The following is a 27,853-nucleotide window of genomic DNA, read 5'->3' on the forward strand; positions in this document are numbered from 1 at the left end:
AATTAAAGCTCAAGGGCTACCACGTTTGAAACCGTACCGCCAATCGCGATTCAACGGAAAACGACCTCGTTCGCGCACCAAGTGAGAAATAATTTTGACGTTATTTTTACCAAACACTTTCTTGTGGTTTTGAAAGCTAAAAGAGGAATTAGAATTTTAGGCTCCCGTTACGTGTTTGTAGATTCAAGTGAGGAAGTTATGGCAGCAGCATTATGCTGAATGATGTTACACCCGTTTGTGTTGTTACGTTTTGTTTGGTTCGTTTTGGTTGTGTTGCCGTTAATTTTTTAATTCAGATTAAATTGTAGTGTTGTCAGTTGTTTAATGCGATTGGCAATTAAACTCCACGTTTCGGCTAACCTGCTACGCGCAGGAGTACTGGCACGGGAGAGGATCAAAGTTGGTGAAAATAAATGTTCGCTTAATCCTATTATATTATTAGACAAATATTCTTCACAAAAAAAATGTTTATTCGTATCCTAATTGGATATTGACAGAATTGTCGTTGAAATTTCGAATACTCGAAGTTACAATCGTTCGCAATACGTTTTCACTCTTATTAATTACAAGATTTTAATTTGATAGATTTTCAATAATTTACAAATTGACAAATACAAACACGTCGATTAACAAGACTAACAAGAACTGGGAACTAATGAAACAAAGAACTAAAAGCTAAAGAACTAAAGGACCAAAGAACTTAAAAACTGAGAGCAAAAACTAAGATCTGAAGGAACTAAGAGCTGAAAAAACTAAGGAACTAAAGAATTAAAAGGCAAAGGAACTGAGAAATTAAGAGCTAGAGGAATTGACAATTAATCGCTATGAACAAGGAAATTACTTGCCAAGAATTGGGGAACTGGTCGCCAAGAACCAAGGAATTAATCACCAAGAACTGAGGAACTAATCACACAGAACTGAGGAATTAACTACTCCGTACTAAGGAATTATATCTCTATCTTCTATGTCGCTACGCTTATTTATATTTAGGTCTACCGTGGAGGGGTCGTCATGTGACGGGTTATTCCGTGGGGGTTGTGAGGCTCGAATTTGGTTTCTATACAAATTGTTAAAATTTATTTAAATTTCAAATTGGAACGCTCACTCGCGCTATTGGTAGTTTTAGTCTACGTTACGGTACGTGCGCAGCGCGGGACGTGACAGTGTGTTAATGCTGGTGATTACGTTACCCGAATGGTCAGGATGATTATGTAGAGCGAATCACGGAAACGTTTCGATGTGATTTACGAGGAAAGTGTTTTGGAAAAAACTTGCTTCCAGTAGACACATTTGAGCGAAAAAGTTTTATATCATTAGGTATAGTAGAATGAGAAAGTAAAAGTTTTCCTTGGTATATCCAGGTTTTATTTTTATATCTCTAGACCTTCGAGTTAATAAATTTTCCAACTTTCCAATTCTCGAATTCTGTAAATTTTGGAGTTTTCCAACTTTCGAATCTGCAAATTCTCGAATCTTGTAAGTTTTAGATTATCAAACTCTCGAAATTTGAACTTCTGTATATTCGATTCTTGTATATTCTAAACATCAAATTCTTAGATTCCCAAATTTTCATTTACTTGAAAATTTGTTGTCCCTCAATTTTCGCATTTCCTGGCTTCGAAATCTTCAACGTTTCAAATTTTCTACTTTCGAGTTTTCCACGTCTAGAATTCATAATTCGCAAACTTTCCCTCGAATTTCCCGACGATCACGTACTTTGAAATTTCCGAATTTTCCATCTCCAGACTCTCTAGTTTATCAATTTCCAAGTTTTCTAGTCGTCCACGTCTACAATCTTCGCCTCTCGCACTTTCCAGCTCTTAAACGTAAAATCTCCCGATATTTCTAGTCTGCAAATTTTTCAAGAAATTCCCGAGCTTTCTCTCGGTTTCACCAAATCCTATTTCCCCGCGCATTCTCTGTTCCCTCATATGCCACACACCTCGAGCAAACAACAAAAATAACATTTTTCTTTCCACTTATATGATTTGCAGTTATTCCCTGTAATTTCGTACAATCAGAATACGCATTCACGGCGTTAACTCGACACAGACAAAACGACAAATAATCTTTAATCCATTCCTTCTCGGTTTGATCGTCTGAAAGAGAGCTAAGAGAGGTGATTTTCAGCTCAATCAAGCGTGGCTTGAGTCAATTATTTCCGAATTAACGCGGCTGCTCGATCCAATCAGCAACGCGTCGATTAATCGCTGATCCTTCTCTCGCTTCCCTTCCTTTCTCGAAGATACGATCGGAAATTTATTTGCGCGGTGGTCTCCGTGTCGCGCGATAAGAAAACGACGCAGCGCGTCGTAAATGTTTAACGCGACACGAATCGGTTTCACGGTGATTCGCACGGTTAAATTGCCCGACACGGAGAAATCATCTCCTGTGCCGGTGACCTCATCATGGAAATCATTCTCGTCTTCACCATGTCCAGGCGATTTTCTTCTTTGTGCTTTTCTTTCGTTTCCCCTTTTATCCTCTAGTTAGTTAATCACCTGGCTTGCAATTTAACTGACCGTTGAACGAGCCGCGTGTGTTTCTTCGATCCTGCGATATCTATTGTTGAAGCAATGTATATTTGTTAATTTTCCAGTTCAAGTAAAATAATATCGTATATTACTTACTCGCAGAGTAAGGAAGGTTAAAATAAATCGTAATCGTTTCTATTTCATATAAATTGAAACAAAGCTGTGTAGTCAAATTGTTCAGTTCGGAAGAAATGACAGAATTGATGAAATTCGTTATTATATATATGTTGAAAATATTAAGTTGTAACATATGATCTGTCTGATTTTTTTTAACGAATTATATCGAGAGCAATGTAAAAATTTAGCAAATTGGATATTTCACGTGTCACAACTCGACGGTGCATTATATTACAAATGAATTCTCTCCTTAAGAAATCTAACTACGCAAAGAACGAATTACATCTCTTTCTCCCTAATAAACCTATTTTAGCAGACACTTTAACGATGAAAAAACACACACACACGTAAAACACAAAATTATCACTAGCGAAATCTAAAATCGTCACTCCTTCTGTTTTCAGCTCAGAATGAAACCGGAACTACCCACGGACCCTCACTGACTGCGAGCGACCATAAAGCCGCGCTATCCATCGCATCAACCACTTCTCCGAGAGCTCCATCGGAAAAATTACCCCTTAGAGAAACCATCTCCTCCTCTACTATGCTCGTTTCTTAACGATCCGGAATTCGTTTCACCAGGTCATATGTCGAAGGCAAGGACGTGATCCTGGCGCGTAAACCAGCGAGGAAGTATCCGAGGAGGAAGATAACGACGTCGTGGTAGATAGCTGGCGGTGCACGGCGAATCGAAGATCGTCGAGCCTCTTAATGGGCATTCCGCGGTTGGATCCCGGTTGGATTTAGCCGGCTGGTTCTCCGCGAGGGAAAAACAGGATCGAAGAGAGGAGGAAGGCGAAACGAAGGGAAACCTTGAGATCACCGGCTGCGAGGAAGGACTCTATGGGCGCTCGAGGGTGGCGCAGAGTGGCGAATGACCTGGTGCCGCCGCGATAATCCCTCCTTTCTCCTCCGTCTTCGTCTTCACGTAGCTCGAAGCCACGAAAATGATCGACTGACTGCTCGACCGGCTGGCGTGTAACCGGACGGATCGGGCCAGGATCCTTTTTCTTACCTCTCTCTCTCTTTTTCTCCCTTCCTCCCTTTCTCTCTCTCTCTCTATCCCTCTGCCTCTCTCTGTCTGTCTCTCTCTCTCTCTCTCTTTAGTTCATTTCTTCTGACTTGGATCTTTCGGTGGTTAACGAGCCGAGGAATAGCGAATAATAAAGCAAGTTAAATGTGCCTGGCTGGCAGAGGAGCCGCAGATATGTCGCGGATCTCGAATCGCACCTCGACCATCGTCGCGGTGATCAGCATTGTGCTTCTGGTGCTATTGCTGGTGATATTATGGACTGGTGTGCGCACAGTGAAACAAGAGACGATAGAGAGAAATGTACATGGAAGCCTCGATACTGTGGAGAAGACTTTGAGCTTCCTAGTGGAACGATCGAACGAGTCCTCTTCCTCTTCTTCGTCTTCTTCTTCTTCGACCACTGTCAAGATCGTGTTCGATGACGAGAGCTTCAACAACGAAGGTAGGAGCTGTTTGTTTGCTTGGGTTACTCTGTTGTGTTAACTGGCATAGAGTATTTGATTGTAAAAGGATCTTTAGGTTTTTACGTTGATACGTTACTATGAATCAGTTTATAAGTATGTTCGTTTCTTGTACTCGTAACGTTTACTATGAATAAATTTCTAGAGATCCTCGGTCTGTTTATGTTTGCAAGGTTTACCATGGATTAATTTGTTGAGATTTCCGGTTTTTACCTTTCAAACGTATATTACCAACGATTATGGACTTCTGCTTTTTTACACTTGCAAGGTCTACTCGGAATCAGTTTTCTTCTTGTTGAACCTTCGTTTGTTTTTTTTTTCTGATCAAAAGGAAGTTTCATCGAGAAGCGATCTCTAGTTAGCAGGTTAACACAACTTACGCTATATTATTGCATCTTTGATATCATTGTACATACATCTAATTATTCATATTTATCGACTAAAAAACTTGGAAGACAAAAAAATAATTACTTTGTAACAGTAAGTCCTTCACGCTCGAAGGATGAAATATTCTAATATAACTTTTCTACTTGAAAATTGTCTTACACTTTATAATAAGAATACTTTTTACCGGCGAGAAAAAATATTGCAATCTCTTCCTGTTTACTTTAATTTCAAGAAATAGCAACAGCTACAAATGAATAGTTCGATGCTGGTATAATGTTACGATGTGTAAGAAGAAGTAATTTATAAAGGGTTAATGTACTATTGCTAGACCGTTTACATTTCTTTCAATACGAAACATGTTACTAAATGAGTCATGTTCAGTTTTTACTGCGACGCTTGCGTACGATCGATCTTCGAAAGGTCAGTCGTTTTGCAATGGACTGATTGATGAATGGCGTGTCACTTATGATGTGTGACAATTAATCTGTCTATAATATCGACAGGAATTTTTCTAAACGATAAGAAATATTATATTCATAAAGTAATGACGTGTTTGTGGAAGTGATATAAATATTCTGATAGATGTATGCATACACGTTAGGACTAATTTGAAAGTTCCAAGTTAGAAGGTTACTTCTCTCACCGCTTCGTATTCACCACGTACAATTAAAAATAGTTTTTAAAACATTCCTCAGAAAATAACCGTCTATTTTGAAAACGACATTTATTGTAGAAAAATTTAATCGAACATACAGTACATAAATCAACGGTAGACGGATAACACCGTAACTCGCCAATAAGTATAAAACGAAGAAAATCCAATGGATTACGAAGTTTCATGTTGGAACAAGTTACACTTATTGACAGCCTATATATCAAAAGTCTAATAAAACATCCATGACATATAATATAACATATAACACTTCGATAGTAGATAATTAATAGACATAGCATTAGTGGACAGGTAACACCGTGATTCATTAACGTACGTGAAACCAATTCCAAGAAACTGCTCGTAAGAAAATAGCAGTAAAATCTGTACGTAGCTATCGGTGACAAATTGGATACGGTTTGTACACGCTTGAGCGAGGATCGATGTCGGATCGAAGCGAGCCCGATGGACGTACGAGCACACCGGTGCAAGTCGTAATTCGACGTATCGTCACGCAGAAACGGCAGAGTTGTGAAAGATCCGTTAACACGTTTAGTCTCAGTCAAGGTGTGCAACAGAGGCTCTCAGGGAAAGCTAGAACGTCCAGACGTCCTTGTAAGGCCGCTGCTCCAAAGCACCCACACCTACACCAACACCCACACACGTGCTTGTATCCTCTCGTGCTGCGAGTATGAACCTTTATTCGCGTTAGCCGCTTGTACGTACTCATATTCCTACCCAACCTGCACCTACATCCTAAGTACTTACCGAGTCGCTTGGCTCGAATCTCGCTTGCTTCGTGCACCTGATGGTACTACGGCGAATCGTGGTCAGCATTCCTGGTAGACCCATTGAAAAATCACCAAAGAGATCAGGATCACCCGCCCCTCCCAGGTCACTCTATTAAAGAGCGATTTTCGAGATTCTTTCCCCGCCTTTTCTTTTTTTCTTTCTTTCTTTTCCTCACTTTCGATGGCAAATATTCGAGGAATTATAGGCTTCGTAGAAGACAGAAGAGATTTTTATACGTGGAATTGTCTGATGATACGAGTTTGGAATTAATTGGATGTTGTAGTTCGTGGCAAAGGAGATTTTTAACATTCTTTCTCGCGTGTTTTTATTTCATATTTTTACGTGACCGGCCGCGATTCTAGGAACTGCGAGGTTTCCAGGCAAGTATTTTTGTACGTGGAATGGCCTGATGACGCGTGTTTCAAATGAATTGGAAGCTTTGATTTGTGTTTGAGAAGAGTGATCAGGTAAGGTTCTTAATACTGATGGTTTAGGCTTTGCTGATGATTTTGTAGCTGCAGGAGATAGAAGTGTAGCTGAAGGAGATAGAATTCTTTTAGTAATTTCGTTATGGGAAGACTACTTCTTCTTAAAAGTTTCTACCTAATACTTGTAACTGTAACCTACAGCGTGTGCCTCTTTTCAATTAACTATGAATTCCATCGATCCTTAAAAATTTACCGTACTAAAAACAATCACGATAGATGGCATAGTTAAAAACGTACATACACATTACACTAGCCCAGGTAAAGGAATGGAAGATCTTCGAAGTGATTCTGTAACGAATGTACACGATCCAACGACGACTCTATCCCCATGTATAGACGCATAATTATTCCCGCGGGTTCGCCAGATAGCGGTAAGCAGCATAACGTTCGCCTACACCTTCATTGCCGATCGTTCCACTAGATCCCCGCGTATAACACTAATTTCGTGCAGTTTATTAGTTTCTCTGATGCCTGCTATCTCGCCGCATCTCTTCACCGAGTGCCGATCTAGGTCGGGTTCTCTACCCATCATTAACGAGCGCTAATTGCGCCGACCATGGATTATTTCGCGACCCTCTCGGTTTCCCTCTTGTCGATTTGTCTGTGTCGTTCTTCGACTTGATGCGCCTTTCTTCCTTTTCATCCTTTTCTTCTTCTTCTTCGTCTTCTTCCTTCTCGTCTTCTGTATTCGTTCTTGGTCATTGGTTTCTTCGTTGGTAACGCCGCGTTCGCTTGATCTTCGATCGCGAACGATAACAGAGAATCGTAATTTACGCCCGTGAGATCGGTATCTCGCTTAATTGAAACGGAAATTAATGCCCGAGCGCGAAACGATCCGCGCCGAGGAGATTGCCCGACGCTTCTTTCGCATCTTGCTGCCGGGATCAAACGCGTGAAATTGTCCCTTCGGGATGAGTAACGAAAGGGCTCGTGTTAATTCGATAAACGAGCTGTGTCCAGGTATACAGGAAGTTTTGAACGGCTTTACGTCACGAATCACCATGCAGTTCGTTTATTTTGTGAGAAATTTTACCGTATTTACTTGGAAGTTATTTAAATAATATTTATCGTAAGGGCCAGAGCGTCTTTTATCCAGTAATTTTGCTAATTAATATTAGGTCGCCCGAAAAGTTTCTTTCCTTCTATAAGGAAATAATGGATGCACATTTTCCGTTTTATATTATTTTTTCGAATTTTGTTCTATCAAAATAAAGATCACAACGTTCGACGGATTGGGTTTCATATTTGTATAAAAACGCGTCATTGTAAAAGAAGGACACTTTTCAGACAACCTAATATTTTAATAGTAATTTTACTAATCGTAAGTATTCGTTGGATGAACAACGAATAATCGATCGTGAGATATATCGATATTTATAGAAACTTTTTAAGAACGTATTATTCTGATAATAAACTAGACCAATAAGATTGAACTCTAGCTATATGATTATACCAATATGATTTGGGCCAATATTGGACCAATATGATTATAATATTTATGTCATACGCGTATGAATATGATTACGTATATCATGATTATGCTAGACGAGTCCCATCGCAGTGCTAATGAAATTTCAAGATGTTTCGTATATAACACACGTAATATATTCATAAGAGGATTCTATAAGCAACTGTGTATGTACGCTGGAAGAATCACGACTTTTCTTCTAAGGTGGCAAGAAATCACATGCCAGATAAATTGACCGTTGTATTTAGGCTCCTATAACCTGATTTGACGTCACGGGCTAGACGAACTTACAATCACAGCGATAACTCGGTAAGATAAGACCACGGATGTTTGAATATTTACGATGTAAGCACGTCGCTTCCTACCTTTGCCTCAAGACGACGATTACATTACAACACGATAATCGAAAGGTATCATCTGGTGATAGAATCTTCGTATGTCTGTTGAACATATTTCAAACAAGTTAAAAGTACAGAAAAGGGGAACAGGTACCGATAATCTTAAAATAAATAAAGAAGTTTCTATTTGATCTTTCGAGTCTACAAGGTGAAATATCAGGAAGCTTCTTTCTTTTTTAATAAAGATATTCCAGGATTTCTAAGGTTAAAGTTGGACCTATAAATAGCATACGTGCAATCGTTTCTCGTAACTCATCAGCATCAAAAGATTCGTGAAAATTCTCGTTTTCATTTCAATTTTCATTTCCATTTCCTCCGCTCGTAGCTATCGATCCTTCGCTGGTGTCTTGCTTTTAATTCGTCAGATAAGAGTTTAATGACTAGAGATAGCGGGACTCTGGCATGATATCTTTCCGGTACGATCTGAAAGCCGAGCGTTGACTCGTCGACTCTTGTATTTGCATATTCGTCGCTCTGGATTTATTTAAAGAAAGCACGTGCACGCAATGTGACGTAAGGGTAACGTAAAATTGGCCGGGAATCGCAACACGAGGGCGTGTTCCATGACTCTGTTTTTCTTCTTTTCTTTCTTTTTCTTTTTCTTTTGGTCGATACAGAAGTATTACGTGGTTTACTCAGAGTTTAGAGAGTCTTAAATTTGTTCATTCGTATAATCAAGGTAAGGAGAAATAGAAATTTCCATTCGTTTCTTGCACCATCGACGATTTTGAAGACTCGTTAGGTTCCGAATTTTCGTTACGATGTTGCATTTTTATTATAATTTAGTTGCCGTGATACAAATATATCGATGGAAAATTTCAAATATAATTTGGAGTTTGTAACGCTTGAGTTTAACAATTGTAAGAAATAATACAAATTTTCGCTCTTGCAAATTCGAAGTACGTTCGATTCTTAAGTACGTTAAACTCGACATTTTTAATACATCGTTGCATTATATTTATATTTATTATCGTACTACGAGTATTCGTATCAATTCACATTTTTACGAACACGAATAAAAAAGATGCAAGCTAATTTGACGAAGCTGGATGAAATTTGTTTTACTCCCTAAATATTTACGTAACCATGTACTTTGGTCTTATCTCATATTTTCACATATCGTGTATATGTATTCTCTATGTTGGAATTTCTTATAAATCCATAAACACTTCCGTAGTCTATTTACCATAAGTATATATCACATACAATATTTATGTACGACGTAAGTATTATATACTTTTCTCTGAGTATGGTATTTCTTACTCAACTTACAGTTTATTGAAATGTAGGAATTTTTATTCTTCGAATAAGTCGAGGTTTAGAACAACTAGCTGGAAACTTACGATTGTGTATAGTATACTCTAGGTCCGTAATCTTACGATGTATCGCTAAATCTAGTAACCAAGGTCTACACTTGTTACATGGACAATTTTATCCAGTAGTCAAGGCTATGTCTTCGCGTTTGATCAATATATTCACTACCTGTAGATCTGCTAGTTTCGAGTCATTCATTATAGTCAATAACCAAGGATTTATACTGCCAGGTGAGTCAGTTGTATCGATCATCAGACATCTACAATTTCAGCTGAATCACTATGCACAGAAGCAAAGATCCACTTGGTCTTCAGTTAGCTATTATAGTCAATAAACAATTAGTTACAAATTTAGATATGTAGTTTGCGGGTTTTCTTTCGGTAAAATTATATGTATTCGTATAAACGCGATATAATCAAATACTGATGCGAAGAAACACAGTTTTTAGTATAATCAATGATTTGCATATGAAATCTTTCTCTTGAAATTAAAATAAAAACGGAAAAGAAGCGTTAATGCGTTTAGAATTAAAAAATTAAATTCTTTTTGTACGAACTCGTTAAATTTTTATTATTTTCATAGCCTTCGATTAGTATGTATCACGAACCTAAAAGGTTTCGCTTAAACTCTGTAAATTAATACAAATGGTACATTAAATATAATTTAATATTCAGAATTTCAAATTATCGCCATTACACAGATGATTATTTATCTACTATCGATTTCTCAATTTTTATCGATAACCACATTTAGCAATCATTTATTTGTTATTATGAATTAATAATTTCCTTCGTTAAATATGAAATTACCTTCTCAAATGGCCATTCACGTAACATTCTAAACAAGAAGTGTTCTCATTAAATGTATCATTGCCTTTCGAATACTTGTCAATCCAATATTCTAATTTTTAATACTCTAGTTCTCTAGCTATTAGCTATCTATATAATAATCTATCTGATTAAACGGTTGCTATAATTATTCAGTAATCGTGTCACTGGCATTCTAAACCAAATATCTCGTTATTAAATTCGAACCACCATTGTCGATATTCTGATTCTCCAACACTTTTATCGTTAAATGAAAAAAAAAGAAAGACTTAGTATATCGCTAAATATACAATATTTCTCAGATGCACTTAAGTTTCCCCACCTAAAATTCTCTTATCGTTAAACGAACTGTCGTCGCGGTCGCGTCGTTACCGTCTCCAGATAATTAGCCACCTAAGTGCTGACGAAGAGACAGTGCTTTTCAGCACAGTATGCCGTTGGTGTCTCCAGAATTATCTCTAGTGCTACGTGCAAGTTTTTGTGCATAATGCACTGCACATCAGCGCGTGTAAGCACGCTTGCACGAAGGCGTGTAACGTTGTAGGAACGTTCCTCGCTACACGTAGCCACGCGTGCATACTCAGCGTGTCAGATGGACCTTGCCTAGTAAGAAAATAGCTACGCGATTTTATGATAAATCGATGACTTTTCGTTTTTACTGCAAACGATACTGTAAACAGGCGTGGAAAATGGAGATTCTACCGATCTGTTCCGAACGAGATGACTATTTTAAAATAATATATCTATATTGCCAAACACAAAATCTTTACTTCTACTTTACTCTAATCTTTCTTTACTCTCCACTTTAGAAAAATTATTTGTCAACAGATTTGTATTCTCTGATTCGTATTATTCATAATCGGGTTGTTTACAGGTTGTTACAGCAGTTGATACAGATTTCAAAGCGATTCTAAAAATATTCTCTTGTCCAGCTATTTCAAAATCTTGTCGGATATGCAAATGAAGCAAACCATGAAAGGTAATTTGAATGGAACGCTTGATTACGAAACATTTAAATTTCTTCGCTGCATAGTAGCGAAATCTGTGGATCGTGTTGTTTTCTCGCTGGAACAGGAATCAAGTATCGCATTTCTCGTGATTTGATTAGCAAATTAATTGGTCCGTTTACATCCTGGTGTCTAGGTCGATTCCAAGTTCTTTACAGGGGATAAGCCAAACCAGAATCCGCGTGAAATATTTTGGAATCGTTGATTAATATCTTGATATCTGTAGATTGAAAGTTACGATTTTCTTTGGATAAAATCAACGTAGAAAGTGTTATGATAAAAGTAGCGCGTAGAAAGATCTATTTATTATAAAATTGATAATTAAATGGATTTGGTTAAAATTCACATTTAGTTCAAGATTAATTAACATTTGAATATCGGTATTCTGTTCGTTGTGTAATAAACTTCGTGCGTCAATAGCTGTGACACAAAACATGTCAAGCAATTTTTACGAGCTTCCGTAACTTCGCGTGATGAATGTCAGTCAGTTAATTATTTAAAAAATGCTTTATTGTAAAGCGAACTAAAGCCACAGTTACTTGTTGGGCCAAATTACGAAAGTTAATCGGAAAAAACGAGACGACCACACGTGGCGAACGATGTCCTCGTGGACGATGTTGACGAGGGCGAACCACGCGAGAAGTGCGTACGTGACGTTTCGTATTTCTGCGGACGCTAGCTTATACGGATATCACATGTTTAACAGAGCACACCACCTTGTTCGACACTTTTTTTCCATCGCGTTTGCTTTTTTCTGTATGTTCGTTTCCCTTTGATTCGATTCAATTTCTACAAAAACAGGTCATCGGCAAGTAAACCAAAATAATATTTACGTAGAGGATTATTTGTGAAATTGTCAAATTATTAAATTATCGATAGCAAAACTATGATAATATATATGAACAAAATCGTACAAAAATTTATCAAATTATAAAATCATTCGTAATAGAAAGAGATTCGAAATAACATCTACCTGGTAACAGTTCGAATAAAAAGTAATTCACGCGGAGTATTCCATGTAGCAACGACGTTCTCGAAGAAAATTAAAAAGCAACTTTCAAAAAATCAAACAGTCTCGATTAACATCTCATCTTCTGAAAATACTTCGCTTATCCCTTTTTCCATACTTGGAGTAATTGCTTGTCTTCGCGATAAACCTCATCAAACAACACCTGTCCTCGAACACTGGTTTCCGTGAATGGACGTGGGAGAAAACGCGGGAAGAAGAAGAAGAAGAAAAAAAAAAGAAACGAAAGGAGAGATGTTGGAAAGTGAAGTAAATGCAAATGATTCGAGATATCTGAACGATGGTATTTACACGGGTAGACTGCATGGCGACGACCTCCAACCAAACCGGCCGATCTGCTTGGGATACAGTATATACGCATTTTTATGAACGAAGCCTCGCATGATCCAACGTGATACGTTTCTTTTCGTGTTATTCGCCTCGAAGGCGTTTCACAATGACCCTGGAGGGAAAAATTATAGAGCGATGTGATTCGTGATGTGTACGCGATGTTAATCGTGTCGAAAGCGATTAGTAGATTAGTGGATTTCTGATGAAAAGGCTGTTTCGTTCGACCGGTTGGAATTTACGATTCTTTCTGGAGGAAAAGCATTACGTAAACTGACGTAAAGTAAAATATTTTTGGGCTGTAGGAAATGGATGGGTCAGTAGATATATTGAAACTGTCTTAGCGTATTAATAACTTAAGTAAAAATAGAGAATAACTGAATGGGCAATGGACGAATACTTGCAAGAAGTAAAGTAAAAAGGGAGAATAAATTTCTTGATATACCGCGATTTTATATATATATATTTTTTTTGTTTTTAATAATATAGGTGAATATACGGTGGTTAAAAGTGTTTTAATATTTACCATAAGAATCTTGTACGTATATATTGTGTGTTTGTTATGTCAAATATTTTTAAATCTCATTAGGATTATAACGAGACACGATATTGATAAAATTGAAAAGCAATATGACAATTCATATAAAAATTGCAAGATATTTACTGCAAATATGTATTGAATAGAATATGAACATACAGCATGAATAAGCATCTTAAGCATATGATAAGTGTTTCAACTTTTACCTTTATATATGATGATCAGAGATATTTGACAAATTATCCATGATACTGATTATATTGGAAAGAGTACGAGCTACAATTTCTAGACAAAACGATGAAACCTGTACATATATGTATATCACTTTCATAATTAATAAGCCTCGTGAAACATAGAAAAATGTTGAAAATTTTGCTCCTAATTCGATGGGTAGAATCTGTGCAATAAAAATTTCATCTTTCCATTAAAATCCAGATACAAAAGACTTGTTCGAAGATCAATTCTATTCAACTTGCACGCAACCTTGCTGCACCCTCTATCGTTAAAAAATGTCTTACATAGAAAATACGAAATTTCTATTCTATTTCGATGTATACGATTTCTCGTCTCGATCGAATATTGTAATTATTTCTTTGCAACATTTAAACATTTCTTCCCACGTAGCTAAAACGATATGGAGACATAAAATATTGGAGGACCGCAACAGAGTTAATCCACTGTCCGGGCAAGAATATTCGAGGCAAGTGAGTTTTTGAAATTCTAATGCGTTTAATCATTGTCGAACGGAAAGTGGCGATTATCTCGATCGAAGTTGCCACATCGCCAGTAAACACGAGTTCGCAATCAACGAGGTAATTATTCGAGTCCACTTGGGCAGCCCTGCCGATCGGGTCGAGTTCCATTCCTGGTTAACGTTGGACTATGCTCTCGCAATTAGACGTTTGCCTGTCCGGGACCTTGATTGTTATAGTGTGTGCATCGACTCATACGAAACGATTGCATACCATCGCTTCCCCTTATTCGTGCGTCAGAATTAATAAGTAATTGTTCGTTCGAACCCCGGCGAGCCTTTTCGTAGGTTTTTATTGCCTCCAAAAAGGGAACTCGCGTACCCAATGGTGTTTTAAATATAGGTATGTTTGTGGCTCTTGCGATTGTTTGAAAATTGACTCTAGGGTGGAGTGTTAGGGTTCGAGCGTGTCAATTATAGCTTAACGCGAATAGCGATGTCCTGAGTTCATATTGCGAGGATTTAACGTTGCAGTGACTCATAATTCGAAGTATAATTGGGACACGGCGAAGGGGATGGGAAGAATGTAGGAGGTGAAACTTTAGAATGCAATGATTTTTAAGTGTAACTTGGTAGAAATAAGAAGATTGGAAAGTTTTATTCTGTGGATATTCGTTACTTTCCTATGATCTGAATTATAACCAGGCCAGAGTGTTTCCGCTGTTTCTAACTTTATGTAAATTCTTAGACAGTGTTTGAATAATCAGTTTCTCAATTGTTGTTAATATAAGAATCTACCTAAAGTTAGACGAACAAAAGAAATAACAATGAACGTGCAATTTTAAATAAAATTTTGAAACCGGTCATTCGACCAGGCCTGGTAAGGTTAGTGTTAAATATAAAAAAATGGAGTGATGTTTTGAAGTATAATGGACTTTGTGTTCTTACATAATGGATTATTGCAATAACGATGTTCCAAGTTAACATCTTAAGAATTAAATTCCCCGATAACAAATAATTTTCAAACTAGGATACAGGGTATTAGAGTATCCTTTAAACCTAAATAGTGGTGTCTGAATAGTCGATATCGTGAAGATTCAATGCTCCAACGTCTCACAATTTAACGCTGTAATAGGCGATCGAGCAAATAAACAAGAAAATTAAAGTACATAAAGTTCCCTTCTCGCGATTAAATTTCTCCTTCGCTAAAATTTACGAATTACTCGCCACGCTTGATACATGGCTCTCGGTCTCACGGATTCACCTAATCGCGAGCACCAGTCTCTGTCACCCAACAGCTCTCAGGATTTCAATTTTCCTCGCTGGAACGAGCACGGGACATGTTAAATATTCTCTAGGCGGCCTAACGAGTTTCTTAGATACTGGAAATTATTCGTCGCGTCGCGTGTTAACACGCATTGACCGATTCGCGATGAATTCACCGCCTACGCGCTTTGCTCTGCATACCGAGCGAATTAGAAGGAAATCGTCGATCGAGAGACGCATTAGAACAAGTACTGCGAATTAGAATCTTGATTTGTCTCGCGTGGCGTATATCTTAATTTTCGATCGATCGATAGATTTGGCAATTTGTCGCAAGCAAATGATTTTGGGATCTTGGAATACGGTGGATCGTTAAATTAGATACTCGGTGAGACGTTGGAAAACTCGTATCGTCGATTTGCTAGAAGCAAACATATTTAAAAAATTGCCAATCTTGTGATATACAGAAAAATCGCTTTGAAAGTAGATTTTTTTTAAGAAATTAGATAAAATTATATTATTTTCTTTATATTATACACGTACAGATATAGACAATACATATTATGTTAGACATCTCTGAAATGCACAGACAATCGTAGAAGAAGAAAAATTAATTGTTAAATGGTCGAATTCTGAGATCGATTTTCTAAAAAATGTACATTTCTTAATCGTGTTATTTCTGTAAAAAAAAAAAGAAAAAAATCAGCTTCCAATAATGTACACTTTTGCAACATTGTACATCTGGCAACAAGTAGTTGATTAGTTCTTCTTATAGAGAAAAGAAATACGATCCCGATGGACCAGTTGCTCTACCTTTTGTAGCTGAAGTCTCTTTATGTAGAACAAGTCGATCAAACGACTCGAGAATGGAACATGCGTATTGGTCTGATCGACTTTTTTCATCGGGATCAAATCAATTGCCTGTCAGAGATGTGCGAATAGCGCCACTTGACGACGAACGTTGGTCATTGAATTACAAAATGCTTTTAAAGATGCACCCTTGAATGATGTTATAAAGTAACATATTATCCTTTCTTCAGAAACAAAATATCAACTACTTTTTCTTCTTCATTTAGATTCGCTTATGAAGTGAAAAAAGAACTAGCCATTACATCAATGAATATCGCCATACCTTTTGAAACGAACATTAACTATTTTGTCTGACTGTTGACTAACTCATAATTTTCCCAAGTTTCCAACGAAACAATAATATCTCTATACTTGCTCAACGTAACGATTTATTTCATCGAATACCATGTTTCTATGATCGACGATTTCCTCGATTTTCCAATGAAAGGAAACGATCAAACGAACAATCGTTCAAATTAATACCATATTCCCGTGGTCGACACACCGAAAGATTACCACTTGAGAAATTCACTCGACGCCTACGTACTTCACACTCGAGAAAATCCCCACGCGATTTTCCAACAAAAGAATAACAAGCCAGCTGGCAATATCTGCGTGCTTCAGCTATGCAACCGCGAGAGAGCAACAGAGGAAAGGGAAAAAGAATAGCGCTTCAAAGGATCGCGACCTCGTACGCCTCTCCGTATCCGTGCACCCATTATCTAGCCTGTAGAAACGACGCGCAGCTCTCAGCTGGCCGGAGAACAAAAAGAAGCTGAGAGAAAACGGACGAAGAGATCCCTTAGAAAGGAACGCGGCGAGACTTTCCTCCGTAAAAGGTAAGCGCATAATGAGAACGAGGATTGCGAAAGAAGCTCGGTTGACACGTTCCACGGTAATTTCGCGTTAGATACGACCGCGAGAAAAATTGTCGGACGTGGGTCAAGTATAATTGACGTGCCAGTGACATCGTGCGACGATCATTACGCCATACGGCGATTCATAGTTGCAGGGACTGTAGCCGATCGTCAATATTGAAATCTACGAGAATCGAAGGTAGACAAAAAAAAAAAAAAAATAAAAAAGAAGAAAACAGACAAAGAAGAAGAAGAATCGAAAAGGTCATCGTGAAACGACTCGTTCTGTTCTTCCACGCTTTTCTTTGGTACGGCTGCGTACACGTTAAGGGAGTATCCCGTCTTTATGGTGTGGATGGTTCGTTTGGAATGTTCTTTGCGTGAGCTCGTCGCATGTACGGTTGAATCGTATTCATACGGTCGTTAATATCGTCGACGACACGAGTTGGCTGTTCGAGCAGCGCAACCTTTGATCGCGTGTATGCTGATCCACGTGGTATGGTTGTTTGAAGTAATGTAAGAGGCTGCAGGGAGGAACCGGCAGTCCTGCGGTTGGGATTATAACGTACTGGATCAAGTTCAGATTTATTTTTCCCATTCTTTATTTGTTTTCTGCAGCGTGCGCTGGATAGTTAGAAAGCAAATGAGACATTGTTTATCATTGCTATTATTGTCGTATTTTTATTGTGTTCGAGTTTGGATGCGTTATTGAGTCAGGTGTGAGGACATTAGCCTTTTTCACGCGTCTTTTATATCTTTTTCACGTAAGATAAATTGTTGGTTTAATGGAATAATTGGAATAATTGTTTTCACAGATTTTTTATTTGATTCTTTTTTACGAATGTGGGATGGATGGGATGAATATTGTGTGGTATAGATATTATTATTATATTTATCGCGCACATTGTGTTTTGATGCATTATCGATTTACTGAGATGTAAGCTTGGAAGCACTAGCGTTTTGTTAAGGCCTTTCACCTTTGTTTCGTGTATTATAAATCATGAAGGATTCTTCGTACGAAAATGACACGAGTAGTTGGACAGAGAACGCGAGATGATTAATCTAACTTGCTATATACGTTATATTTGTATGTATTATTAAGTTTAGAAGTTACGCACTGATAAACGAAATGTTAAATGACAGAAAAGCTAGTCTTAGCAAGTAATCTTTTATTCAAATATTTTGGTGCAATCAGCATAAATTATTTTGTTAGCTTTTTATTGGCGGTATTGAACATTTTTTGGCAGTCTTGGGATAATTTTTCGCAGAGAAAAGGAGGACCTTTTCCAACAGAACGTAAAATAAAACTAGATTCGCGAGGCTCACAGGCGAATGACCGAAATCGAATTTGCAAAGCTAGGAATTCGAATGCCGATTAGACCACACGCGATATACGCACGCGATTCATGAGCTATGATATATTATGCATATCGCCTGTCAAAGGCTACATGCATCGGTACAAATCATTTATCAATCGTTATCGATCAAATCCGATCGAAGCTCTTATTCGAGTATAGTACTATCTATATCTCGATGGAATGAAGAACGGAATTCTGTTGGTAGGCATGCAATGTATCGAGATATCGTTGCTTCTGGTTTGTCTTTATTAGTTTTACCCTTTCATTGTGTGCACTTTTTAGTATTATTATTAGTACCAGAATTACACGAAACAATCATATAGAACAATTTAAATTGTTCGATGACGTTAAAACATTTTTTCTAAAATATATATATGTTCTGAAATATTTTGGGTGTTTCTTCGAATAAAATTGAAATTTTATTTATGGATCACGTGGTGCAAACTGAACATTTTTTTCAGCATTACATCTACATTTTACAGACAAAATTATTTACGATCAGAGAAAACGATCAGGTTCCTAAATTTATCTCTCTCAATTTTGCTATTTTCTGATCCTAGTGCTATATTTTCAAAGTATGTAGTTACTGGCAACAACGCGATCAGGTTTAACAAAGTTGCTCGATTTTCGTCACGTACGAGACTTAAACTCACGATAAAGTGAAAATCGAGTGTAAACAAAACGTGAAAGCACAAAAGCAAATCCTAACGAAAACAAAGTGAGATTTGTGTGAAAATTTCCATCCTCCTTTTTTTCTTCTTCCTCTAAATTACTTATTGCGCCACTTGCAAAGGTTCCTCATTTTTCAATTCGATAGCACAACATTTTTAACAATATTTAATTGTAACGATTTTTTAATAAATTCATCCCGTATTTTCTCTTATCTGCTCTTCTCTATTTAATGATACTAAGATATCGAAATCCTTAATTTCTATTTCTCTCAAAATGCGAATCTACCTGCCTTGTTCAAAATATCAGGAATTTTCGATGAAAAAGAAACACTATGAAATGGACACAGGTGTTGTGCTTTCAGTACTACAGAATGTGCCATCTTCTCTAAGAAAATTGCAAATTTTCGCAAGAGAGCGACGTATGAAAACTACGAAGGGATTGGGTTTTCGATAAATGCAGTGAAATATCGTCTCTCCAAAAGAATCGCGGATTTTTTAATATACAGTTTACATAGAACATACAGTTGCGTTTTTTCATACCGTTAAGCATTCTATCTTTTTTTTTCTTTTTTAAAGAATCGCAAATTTTCAACGAAAGAAGGTAGAGTATAAAATTCATAAAAGAGTCGCGTTTCTTCCAATATCGTTACATATTCTATCTTCTCCAAAAGAATCTCGAATTTCAGAAAAATAAAATTAAAGTGTGTAACTACGTAAGTACGAGTTCACAAGGGGGTGCGTTCGATGTAGAGGAATTTCGAGCGGTAGCTATCGGCTCGATCGGTTTCCTTATTGCACCAGGCCGGTTCCTAATAACTGTCACGGTGCAGCGTATAAATTACACGGGAGCTCCGTCAATCGAGCATGCGACCTATTAATAGGATCTCTTTATGCGTTCGAACGGCCGAGGGAATGACATGCACGCACGTGCGACTGCGGTGAAATTACATGCACGTTCTCATGCCTCTTCGGATTAGCGCGCGTTTCTACATCGACGTCTCGTGTCGCTTTTCGAATAGAAATCTGCCACACGGCTCCGATTGCTCTTGTGAATCACTGCCAGCTGGAACCGGTTGAATCTCTGTTGCGAAATCGGTGCAGGACACTATGTTTCAGATTTTGTAACTTTTTCGAATTATCATAGATACGAGAAATTTATAAATTTATAGTTCCTCGTTTTATTTCTGTCGTTCTTTTTTTTTTTTTTTTATCGCCAGATTGCTAATTTTTATCGCGTGTTAAATTTTTATGAATCTATTAAATATGCAAATAAGCAGAGACTTCATTCATTTTGTTAAGTATTGTAGAGCTTGTAACTGTGCTTTGGATATTTTCTATGTTTTTATTTATTATATGCATTCTCTATATTTTTTTAAGTTTCTAATAAACGCATGTAAAGCCACGGTCTATTTAACACGGACACAGAGATTTTGTTTGTCATAACGTACGTAGTATACGACATATTTTCTTTTCTTTTTACTAGATCGCTGCACAGATATAATAATATAGATTAGTAGAGTAATATAGCTGCACTAAATCAGAAATTCCATTTTTTTTGTGTTATTGTTCTTTATCGACGAATTAGAGAGTTTAAATTAGAACGTTAGTCTACCATAATATTACACATTATGCTAATATTTCATTTTTATTTGAAACGAAGGCAATTTGTTTTATTACAATGTACATGTGTAGGATATATAAAATGCATAAAAAAGTCCATCCTATTGGCTATATTTTACTCTGGAATGTAACGTAACGCATTGATACGTATTCTGAATAAAACATAATCTATAAAATACGATATTTGCATGTTTCTTGCATATTCAATAACAGCCAAATATATCGAACTACTTACGATATATGTAGTAGAATCTCGTTTTAATGGAGTTTTATAGTTTTGACTCGTGAATGTCCAATTTTATTCTTCCTTTATTTGCGCAGCTGGCGAAGACAAACAAGTTTCGATGTTTAATCAGCTACATTAATGATGCTTACCAAATATTATTCTCTAGTAGCCAAGTACTGTTCCTTAAGTGTCCATAGGCTAATTTTAGCTAATTTTAGAGATCAGTAGCAATATAAAAATATAATTTTATCATAACAAATTATCGAGTGAATCGAACGAATAAAGATTGAATAAATTAACAGAGAAAGAGAGAAAAGGAGAACAACTTGTGCAATGAAATAATATAAAATCGTACGATACTCTTTTAAACAGAAAAGATAACGCTTTATGGTAGCCAAATCGGTGAACTTCCCGCGAGGACAATCAATTTGCGCGATTCGTTTCGACACTTTCAACGATATTCACAAAACTTGTCAAAATAAAAGATAATTTTGTCAAGTTCCACTGGAATTAACGTAAAATCGGCTGATTCTTGGCTAATTAATGTCGTGTTTGTACTCGTGTGTGATTAGTTTCCTATGTGAGAATTTATTTTCATCGTGTCCATTTCATCGGTTACAATTTATTATTAAAAACAATCACCTGACTATAGAATCGATCGATAAATCACGCTAACATCTTTCGGTCGAATTTTAGTAAATTAATCACGAGATATTTCGATATCGATCTTAAGATTGAATAACTCGGATAAAAACCATAGAAGTGAATTTATTTTGCTCGTTAAAGTTTGATCTGTCTCGGAACGTTTATTATAATATCGATGGAGTAATCTCCATCATTACAGTACGTGTTACTGACTTTCTATAACAGCGACTTGACCAATGCTACCGCAAGACTAAGAAATTTCCTCTAACAAGCATACCAATTGTCACTACTTAACAATTCATTCTGAAATCTAAAAATAAGCGTCTATTCGCTTTCCAATGATAAATCGCATCGGCGTAATCGGCATCGTTTTTCGTTTAAACTTGTTTTCTCATTTCGTTACTAATTTGTTCGTAAATACGTTGCCGTTGACAGAGACAAATATTTGCCGATATTTTACCGTCGTTTTGCATTTCCTACATTCCACGGGACACACGCGAGAACGAGCACGATAATCAACCACGGTGCGTGTACACTGTACACGATACGCTCGTACACGAAATAACCCTCAACACAGCCAAGTAATTACATAATCGGCCGCGTATCGTTTTTTAGATATCGCAACATCAAATCAACTACGATTATAATTTATAACCCGGCGTGTCCGAATGAATTACATTAACTCTCGATTTTACCTTTACGTAATACGTGGATTACACGAAGGCGTTAGGAACCCTAAGGCGATCGACGATCGAACTCGCACTTTGGTCTTCGTGAAAGCTTCAACTCTGTCATTCATCTTTTATACTCGGATTAATGGAGGGATAATAAGAGGGAAAAAGTCGGAGAAAAATACTGTGTACTTACTTTTATTGTTAGCGAGTAACGATCGAGTAATTGGATAATTAAATGGTAATAAAATGAAATCTGATTGAAGGCTCGAAGAAGATACTATTTTCCGTAGGTTTAACTCTCGTATTCATCTTCTGTATTGCGAACGATGCGAGGAACATATAAATATCTATTTTTCGTTAGCAACGATTAGTTATTTCTGTAATTGTATTTTTTATTCCTAATTGGTTAATTAAGTGGTGATAAGACGAAGACTGGGTCGAGGACTCGAATTCACGAAAGACTTGACGGGGTCATTCGTCTTCCATCTCCGAGGATAATTTACTTTCGAAGAAAGAAGAAAGATATGTAAGAAAATAAAGCTATAGAAATATTTATTTACATCGAACAAACGTGATCACAGACAAGATTTATATATATAGTTTCAGGAGAATGATCATTTTTTAATTTCACCAAGGAATTGTTTAAATTAATTCGTGTTTTAATACAAAGTTTATTTGAAAAATTTTAACGTTAATTAAGATTTAAGTAACATCACGATAAAAAAGTTACTTTCTTTGAAAGGAAGTCCTGTTTTCAGTGGCATTTGTACGCTTCTATTCTGTCTACATTTTAATTGAAGGGGGAGTACTTATTGTATTAACAGACGTAAAAAAGGAAATAAATAAAACAAGAGAATAAAAAGATTTTAACTTTATTAAGCAAACATGATGTTGAACGATGCACGAGTCTTAATTGGGTGATTAAGCAGCAGCAAGGGGAAGTCTGGTTAAAGGTTTAAACGAACTTTCATCTTTTTTCGTTTTGCTTTTTCCTTCAGTGCACTATCAGCTTCAATTGAATGTTTGTTACGAATTTATTTTGTTTCAAATTCTTAAATGCCAAGGCTAATCGACCAACGAGAACAACTGGCCTGTCTTATCAAACGTGATTAACCCAACAAATGAATCGCTAATTTCAGGCCACTGACTGCGAAGTTCTTCTTCACGTCGATGAAAGACATTGTTTAATAAAGAAAGCCTCTTGATTTACAAGAAAACAAAGAGTTCTCCAGTAATCTACACTGACTCGTGCTTGGAGAATAATTTCGAAACATGAAACTATTAATTTATCGAGATGAATAGATTTTTTGTTTGAGAATTTCCAGATCTATTTCGAAATTTCATTTATTTATCGCCATGATGAAATTCAATTATTGGGGTTAACATTATCAAAATGCAGTAATTGCCGTGATAATCTTACTGCTTGTGGATAAGTTCGGTGACATTGCAAAATTTTCTTCGTCAACGTCGTTTTGTCAACAGCTTTCCTATCGACGCTGTTTTCAGCAATATATCCCTATCAGCGTTCAATATTTCAAACTTTAGTATCTTACGTGAATCGAGGTTAATACTTTGCTCAAGCAATGAAATATTGTTTGCAAAATGATCTTCGATTTCGATCTGATACGAAAGAAAACTCGATATAAAGAATGCAAATAAATTGCAAAACAAGGCAAACAAACGATTCTCTTTCTGTCTTTGTAAGTCGATAAGAAAAAATCTCACAGATAATGGTTGCAGATTTCTGATACATTAGGTCTTCTGGTGCCTTTATCATTATCTCATGATATTATTAAATAAATTCTTACATAACTTTACATTAATTTTTCATCTTCCATTACGTAATAACCAATTTCTTGCGAAATAGATGTATTTTCGTTCACTTTCTTTATTTTTCATTTATATCGATAAACATTTGAATAACTAAAATACTACTTCATTTAAAGCTCGAACAAGATCGTTCCACGTTATTACGTATCGACTGTTGTTTATGCTAATGAAGTTTAATGCCAGCGCGATTATTTCGAGGAAATTAATTGAAATTTTGACGGATATACCGATATGATATTGCCACGAAGAATTTCTCTTGAGAATAATCGTTAAAATAACGTTATTTCAAATATCCTGTTAATGTTGTGTTATATTCAAGAAAATTAATCAGTATATCGTTATTTTTCCCAAGCTAACACATGAATAATACACGGAAACGAGTGAAAGATGCACGAAAATTAAATTAAAAAGCTGTTATAAATCGAGAACAAAAATACCACTTGCCTATCGTAATATGTAAATCTCTGAAATTTTGTAATCGCGAACAAATTTTTATCGAAAAACTTGTTTGCAAATGGAACAGAAACCATGCGTTTGTCATTCCTATACTACGTTATATTTCGTCTTATATCGTCCCAGAAAAATTCTAAAATATCGCGATGCCGGTGGCTACCTCCATAATTATCGATAAAATAATATAACAAATAATGATAACCAGCAAAGAAAAAATGAATCAGCTGGCACATAATAACAAGTAAATTAACAAAATAGCGACATTCGAAAGAAAACAAACATCTCGCTTAATGACGGCTTTTTAATACGAAACGTGATTTCCAGCTTCCGACAAACGAAGACTCGATCCGCGACGAAGAAACTCTGTTAATGCCGCGAATGATTTATCGATACAAGATGCTCGGACGCGTGGAAATAGCTGTCGAACCCCCTTCGCTATCTCCTCCGTACCACCATTCGGTTTGTCATTTCTGCAGCTAAGTATGTCAAAACAATTATGCGTATACCGGAGTTTATCGCGAAACCGGCGACCAACGATGCACGGACGAAGGTAAAGCAACGATTAGGCAGATATGTTAAGTGGAGCATCGGCGTTCTCAAGATCATTCGTCAATGTCGGATCCTTGGTGGACAAAGAGAATAAGAGACACGGCCTCTTAACGACCAGTGAATCCTTGTTTTCTAATTAGACTTTGCTGAAGAGATTAGAGAACGTTACGAGAAATACTTGCGCGTGGCGTCGTTTCTCTAGCATTTGGAAGTCTTTCGATGATTTATGGCACGGACGATTGAATTAGTAATCAGTAACTATACGTATAGTCTCGTTTTCGTGGGAGGGCTTTGATGGATTAAATCGAACGAAGATCAGGATTGTAGGTAGGACATATACGATTATGGATTAACGTTGGATCTGGAAAGTAGTTTCGGTTGACATTGGTATTTTGATCAAATTAATCGAGTCACGATAAAACCCCGAAGGGTCTTTTTTTTAGATAAAATTCTTCCTCGCTTTGGTTTAAAGGGATTTCGTTGGAAAGAGGAACGTGGGTAGACAAAACGAAGCAGGAAAATGAAGGGAAAGAAAATTATAAGTATCTTTTCTACTCGTGCGTTGATCGAAACTCCTCCATTTAACAGATAATCTAAGACTGTTATACGATATCGTACACCTAAATTCCTCTGACACAGGAATGCATGGAATCCATAAAAATTTGTTCTGCGTTAAAATTCTTCGCCCTCGCAACGTTATCGTAAAATCGCAAAAAATGAATACCAATGAATAGGCAAAAAGTAAGTGGCGGTCTATTAGGTTCGATCTTAATCTAGATGAAAATTAGATGCGATATAAATTATCCAATCTACGTGCATTGTAATTATTATTCCAATTACCGGTGCACGGGCCGTTCTTCTCGACTAATTAGACAGATTCTGTCATTAATCGCAATTAAACGATACGTAAACTCGATTTGCGATTATTGGCCGCGAGGACACGGCGACCAGGCTGTCGATAAATCAGTCGTCAGGTCTTTCAGTCTCGTAAATTATACTGATTAAACGACAATCGATTGGTCACAAGCCTGTTGATCGATTCATTTCGTCGCGGTTGAAAGATCCTGCGGATACATGATTGGCGGTCTCCTTTGCGTTCGTGAATTTCTGCACGCGTTCAGCCTTGAAACGATTAGATACGTTCAATAGCTATGAAAAGATTCGCTTTTTTTAATTGTCGTGGGTGAACGAGTGTATCCGAGGCATGAAACGGCGTGATTAAAGACACGTGGTGAGGAACGAGGAGATTCGAAGTTATTAAAAGCTTGCGCGACCGATAATATTTAAAAAAGAAAAAAAAATTGATTAAAATATGCTCATTTTGCTTTTTAAATAATTCGGTCGAATATTCACGTGTCTCATATATTTGTTCGTTAGTTTATTCCAAGTGGAAAAATGGCTATTGTTGTATAGATTCTAAATATTTATCGTTATGATGCAATGAATCTGTTGGGCTTTGCTGTTCCAGAATGTAGAATTCTAGTATGTTATATAATTTCGAAGTTTCAAGGTTTGTAAATCCTGCAACTCTGAGATTTTACAGCTTTACAATTTTAAACATTTTAAAGCGATAGGCATCGAATATCATAATAGATGTCAATATCTGCTGGCACAAAGTATATACGATTCTTAATGAGACGTAACATACAGTGGAATCTTTTCTCAACAATAGCATCGCAGTATATAAATTGCTCAACGCCAGCGTTCGGAACAAAAATACTTGTATAAGCGTCTAGCACGTAAATCAAACTCCACAAATACTCCCCCACCTACAGCTAAAGAAAACAAATCTATACACCATCCTGCAGCTTCCCTTGATTTTTTAAAAACGGGCAACCTTATCCCCGAGCCTATTTCCATGTCCAAAAAGGTACCCTACACGCACTACGGCCAAACGGTTCTTTTAATCAACGATAAATTTCACGTTCGAAGCTCCGAGTCCATAAACCTTCTTCCAAATATACCGTCGTATTCTAATACCTTGGAAACTCATCTTCGCTGGTCCATGAAACCAATAAAGTCGAGCCACCCAGCTGGAGACATTCCGGTTAGGACCATGAGAGAGTTTCGATAGCCCAAGTATACGAGTGATCGTAAACATAGAATCCACAACACGTGCGATCTTCGTACCGTGGAATTTAGCTGATGGAGAATTAGCCGGCAGAGAATCTGATATATCGACTGTGGATTTTTATGCATTCGAGTGGTAGGTGCAATTAGGCGCGTAATATGTACGTAATACGCGAAGATATACAGAACGTGTGGAGTACGATGCTCGTAATGATACTTTGTGCGCTAATTATTGGGTTGGCAACTAAGTGATTGCGGGTCATTAGGTGGTAATGACAAACCCCACAGTCACTTAGTTGCCAACCCAATAATTCTCCACTTAGATTTCGTTTTTATAATTATCTTCATAGAAATATAAATTTGTACGTTATTTAATAATTCAATGATATATGAAACGCATTATGGATGGTGGTAAAAAGAAATTTGGCAATTGAGGAGTTGGAATGGCAAACGATGCGAGTCTGAAGGAAACAGAGAATCTTGTGATAGGGAAGAGTGTAAATTCTATGCAGAATACGGTGGAGCAAGTTAATTACAAATGAAAATGAAAAATGAAATCGATTTCTGTTTGAGGAATTGATAGTGTAAACGACGTAACAATCAAAAATGCAAGAAACGATACTTTTCGTGGGAAAAGATATAAATTATATATTCACGGTTAGAAGAGTAGTTTGCCACAATGAGCAAATGGTCAGTGCAATAAAAATTATTTTTACATCTGGCAATT

General features: G+C 36.8%; 1 protein-coding gene across 1 annotated transcript in view; it reads left to right on the forward strand.

Annotated features, from left to right (window-relative positions):
• The first annotated feature begins 3,722 nt into the window (after nucleotides 1-3,722).
• LOC117205317 (disintegrin and metalloproteinase domain-containing protein 23-like) overlaps nucleotides 3,723-27,853 on the forward strand; it is a 101,520-nt gene continuing 77,389 nt past the window's right edge. The window contains exon 1 of the mRNA XM_033443598.1: nucleotides 3,723-4,126. Within this exon, the coding sequence (XP_033299489.1) occupies nucleotides 3,829-4,126 (298 nt within the window). The 5' untranslated portion in view covers nucleotides 3,723-3,828. The remainder of the gene's footprint in view (nucleotides 4,127-27,853) is intronic.

Source organism: Bombus bifarius, unplaced genomic scaffold (genome assembly GCF_011952205.1).
Source record: "Bombus bifarius isolate JDL3187 unplaced genomic scaffold, Bbif_JDL3187 scf7180000007988, whole genome shotgun sequence".
NCBI lineage: Eukaryota > Metazoa > Arthropoda > Insecta > Hymenoptera > Apidae > Bombus > Bombus bifarius.